This window comes from Gadus morhua, chromosome 5 (genome assembly GCF_902167405.1).
Source record: "Gadus morhua chromosome 5, gadMor3.0, whole genome shotgun sequence".
NCBI classification, from domain to species: Eukaryota; Metazoa; Chordata; class Actinopteri; order Gadiformes; family Gadidae; genus Gadus; species Gadus morhua.
This window is the reverse complement of record NC_044052.1, coordinates 9,318,505-9,322,967: the sequence shown is the minus strand read 5'-3', so window position 1 is coordinate 9,322,967 and position 4,463 is coordinate 9,318,505. Positions and strand designations below refer to the sequence as shown.

Below are 4,463 nucleotides of genomic sequence, written 5' to 3'. Positions count from 1 at the left end.
TTTGTGTTGCCCGGGCGGCTTTTGTTGGACCCCATTCAGGGTCCCTGTGTGGAGGAGGAGGAGCAGGGAGGGGAGGGAGGTGGGTGAAAAGGAGTTACATCTCTTCATCTCCCCTGCCCATCGCGGCGAGCTCATCTGTCAGCCGTGGGAGGATAAGCATGTATTTTACACGCTTGATTTGTTCTTAAGTGAAGGCCGGCCCTTGTTCCATTGTTTGGTTAAATTATGTCCTTGGCAATCAGTTTGTATAATGGTTATGTTTGCCGATCAGTTGATTAATCATTACTTAGAGAAATCAAACATTGCAGTAATTATTATTGCGTGAGTGTGTATGTGTGCTTGCATCCTGATACACAAATCGCAAAATCTTATTGCCAAGTAGGTCCTGAGCAGTTAAGATGAAACTATGAGGCGTTATGATCCTATATTATTACCCTACAATAAGTTAAGAACTTTTTCTTTATTCTCATCTCATTCATATGCTCTCAGAAGGGCTCATCCCATCCCCTCCCGTGATTCATATTTTCCCTAGTTACGTGTTTACTCTTTGAAGCGGGGGACAGTGACAAATCCTGCAGGCGCGGGGATGACAGGTCGAGAGACGGCCATGTCTCTCCGGCGCGTCGGACAAAAGTGACGCGACGCAGTGGCGCCTGTGTCATCCTTTCATCTCCTACACCCTGTTGAGGTGAAGATGGATGGTCCCCAAGCTGCAAAACAACACATTCAGCTCCTCGACCGAGGCATTGTCTGGCCCTTCTGTCCCTGCTCCCTAGTTAGCAACGCAACTGCTTCTTTTTTTTTTACTTCCCTGGCTCCCCTTCCCCGGCTGTTATGTCAAAATAACCCTCCGGGCCTAGTTAAAGAAGTATTAGTATTCAGACAATTACATTCTCCCTTGCACGGTACTTGCTTCTGTGTAAAAGGTTGTTGCTTGACTGTTTGACATCTCTTATAATACCTTGAACCTAAAATGAAAGGTATTATAAAGTTAAAAGGTCAAATTAAAAAGTGAAAGATTATCAGTGTTAAACACAGGATGACAGAAACAAGGATTTTTATGACAAAAGTTTAATTTAAGAAAATAGAAATTCCATTCCATTGGACACAACCTTTTTGTTAACATTTCTTTAGCTCACATGAATCAGATAAAATATAGGCAACAATCTTTTGCCAATCCGACACATTCCTAGTGCATTTTGAGCGTCTCAATTTAACATAGCAAAGAGATCATGTATAAAAATAGCAGCAGTCTCCATAACAACAACGGATATGTACAATATTCACAAGCTCTGGCCCCTGCCAGGATTACATCAGTCCAGGTCACAACCTCCTGCGAGCAGCCATAAAGTTCAGTCTGTCGCAACTCCTGCTCACTTGATCATGGCCAGGCTGTGCAAGGACGAGGACGGGTTGGGCATGGGCTGGCACAGTGGGCAGGGGCAGGGCATCCCGGGGAAGTGCCTGTAGCAGCTGCTCAGGTGCAGCGAGTCCTTCAGGAGCCCCTGCACCGGGGCGTGGAACCCCAGGAAGCTGGCCGTGGGGGGCGAGTGGGGCGCCGGGGCCGGGGGCGGGGGAGCCGGCGGGGCGCTGCCCACCAGGGAGTGCAGGGACTGGGCCAGAGGGTGCAGCGGCAGGGAGAGGGAGGGCGGCGGGGCGCTGATCCTGGGGTGGGCCGAGGGGCGGCTCTGGGCGCCGTACACGTCCCCCACCAGCTTCTTCATCTCGTCCAGGGAGCCGGACAGCATGAGGATGTAGTTGCGGGCCAGCAGCAGGGTGGAGATCTTGGACAGCTTGCGGACGGAGGGGCCCTGGGCGTAGGGCATGACTTCTCTCAGGCCGTCCATGGCCTGGTTCAGGTCGTGCATCCTCTTCCGCTCCCGGCTGTTCACCTTCAGCCGGAGGTCCTGCGTCTCCTCCTTGTCTCCCTCGGAGCCGTTCTGGTGCTGGTCGCCCTCCGAGCAGCGGTCCTTCCTGCCGGCCGGGCCCGACTCCCGGTCGGCCCGCTGCTCCTGGCAGTACTGCTGGAACATCTTGTTGGAAAAGAAGCTCCCGACGGAATCGTCCACGATCAGGTCTGGGGACGAGGAGCGGCTGGAGGTGGAGCCGGCGTCTGAATCCATCTCGTCAGGGTCGGAAGAAGACTCAAAATACAAACAAAAATACAAGAAGTAGGACCCAAGTGGTGGGTAATGACTTCAGCAAAAGGTTGGCGTACGAAGAGAGGAGTGACAGATTCTGCTTAGGATGTAAGGGTCTTCAAAAGGCCTCGGTTCTCTAGAGTCGACGTGCTAAACTTGTCTCAGAGCTCTACGGTGTTGAATCCGCTGATGGGGTCTCTTTCACAGGAGAGAGTCTTCCTTAACTGTCGCCCTCTGGGCCTACTGCCCCATATTTATACCTCCGGGCCAACAAAGGAACAATGGGGGCGCATAATGAGATACTTAAACCCACAGCCAATTGCAGAAGGGACACACTTTCACCCCCTCACACCTCCTGCCGATGCACCCCCATCCCGCCTCCCCAGAACCCCCCCTTTTCCCCTTTCCCCCCCCCCCCCGATCCTGATCACCCGTCTCCCACCCCTAACACATTAACCAGGCAAGAGATGTGTTCACATGGCTGTTTTAAGGCACACGGATCATATTTCATGTGGTTAAAGCGCCCAGTCGATCGCTCATTTAAAAAGTCCAAACAAGGAATTTCACTTGATGACTTGAGTGGTAAAGACGTTATAATAGTTAAAGTATAAGTACATATAAATACTAGTATGGTATAAAAAACATATAATATTGGTGTATCCAAAGTAAAGTTTTTTCATCTTTATGTATCTGTGCATGTGTTTATCCATTCCAATGTTTGAAAAAAGTTACTTATAATTTCCCGACAAACAAGCCCAAAATATTTATCATAAGAATAATGTTTGAGATGTTTATTACTATAGATTGATAGATTAAACAAATATTTGCATAAAATACGATTTCTAAACCTTAGTTTAACAGAATTGGAAAAAAAACATTTAGAAACCATAAAGTGTCTTCCAAACTACACAGAATTTGACAAACTCAGCCATCATTTGAGCCATACATAAAAAGTTGAAGGGGAATGTTGCATGTAGGAGATCCCATCAGGCTCAGTTTAAGACACGCAGAAAGCAGCCCGGAAGGTGAACCCTTGGTCCGCCTGCATCAGCCCCAGACCTCTGCGTCCTGGAACAGAGGACCTCTGCATCGTCATAACCCGCCATGAGCCACTTCAAAGCGGCCCGAGCTGCCTCATTAGCATACGGTATCCATGGCGAGGTTTGGGGAAAGGTATGAGGCCCACTATGTGGCGCTGGAACATAGACAGGAACGGTGTTAATGGGAGACTAGGTACAATTCAAATGGGGTGGTGGTGGTGGTGTGAGGGGGGGTAGGGGGGTCGGGACAATAGGGCCTGGATTCAATACGACCGAGCTCCCAAATAGTCTGCGAAATCACATCACTAGCACCAGGGGAGGGAGGAGGGCAGGGACTAGGGAGGGGAGAGGGCAGGGGGGTCTTGGCAGAGGGGAGGTGGCAGTTAAAGAGATACTAAGGAGTGGGCGAGGCATTGTCTTCCTTCGAATCGAACTGTAAAGCACCCGGAATTACACCGTCTCATTTTCTGCAGTGCAGGGCTTCCCCCCCCCCCCCCCCCCACACACACACACACACACTCACACACAGAAGAGTGCCTGAGGGGAACGCAGATCGTTCATTAAAGTAACTGCACAGCAACACAAGCAAAGCAACAGCATGTGTCGCGACCGGGCTCAGAAATGAGGCCACTGTTTGTGTCAAAAGGGGAGGAAACTTTCAACGGCGTCATAGACAGTTTTAATTATGCATGCTACTATGTTGAATGCGGAAGTAAGTAATGGACCCTCACAAAATAGCCCACTCGTCTGTTGTAAATACAACTTAATAAGTACCCCCCGCACCCCCCATATTACCGTTAAGCACTCTCTGTTTAAAACACTAATTATGACAACAAGGAAACCTAGAAAAGTATTTTGTCATGAGTTTCCCTTTTTCAAAGAGCCCCATGCCATATGAGACACCCATAGAAGTGCAGAGTTATGGGTGGTTTTCTGGACAATTCCAAAGTTTTATCTTTGGCAGTTCCCTCCAATGTGGGAACTCAACTTTTCCATGTGACAGGAAAACAGAAAACACTGTTGAACACAGTTTGTTCCGTCTTGCCTCAATCGTCTTGCCTCAATCCCTCCTAACATACATTACAGCCATCCACCTGTTGATCCAATACCTTAAGAAGCGGTGTTCTCCCAACTTGCTCTGACTGTGATGTGTATGGATTTAAGGCTAAGGTTGAGAGGTTTAAGATAGTTGAGAGAGATAAAAAACTAAACACTTAGGTGGCCAACATACTGTATGTCTTAGACCAGGGATGGGCAACTGGCGGCCCGCGGGCTGCATACG

At 49.1% G+C, this 4,463-nt stretch overlaps 1 protein-coding gene across 1 annotated transcript; it reads right to left on the bottom strand.

The window, feature by feature from the left end:
* Positions 1 to 1,106: 1,106 nt before the first annotated feature.
* On the bottom strand, positions 1,107 to 2,355 carry olig4 (oligodendrocyte transcription factor 4). Its single transcript, XM_030356755.1, has one exon. It carries the CDS (start codon positions 2,121 to 2,123, stop codon positions 1,374 to 1,376), a length of 750 nt encoding a protein of 249 aa, XP_030212615.1. The 5' UTR covers positions 2,124 to 2,355; the 3' UTR covers positions 1,107 to 1,373.
* Positions 2,356 to 4,463: the final 2,108 nt, after the last annotated feature.

Bases quoted from the DNA above. Each gene is read 5' to 3' on its own strand.
- olig4 (XM_030356755.1), bottom strand. From the start codon at position 2,123: ATGGATTCAGACGCCGGCTCCACCTCCAGCCGCTCCTCGTCCCCAGAC.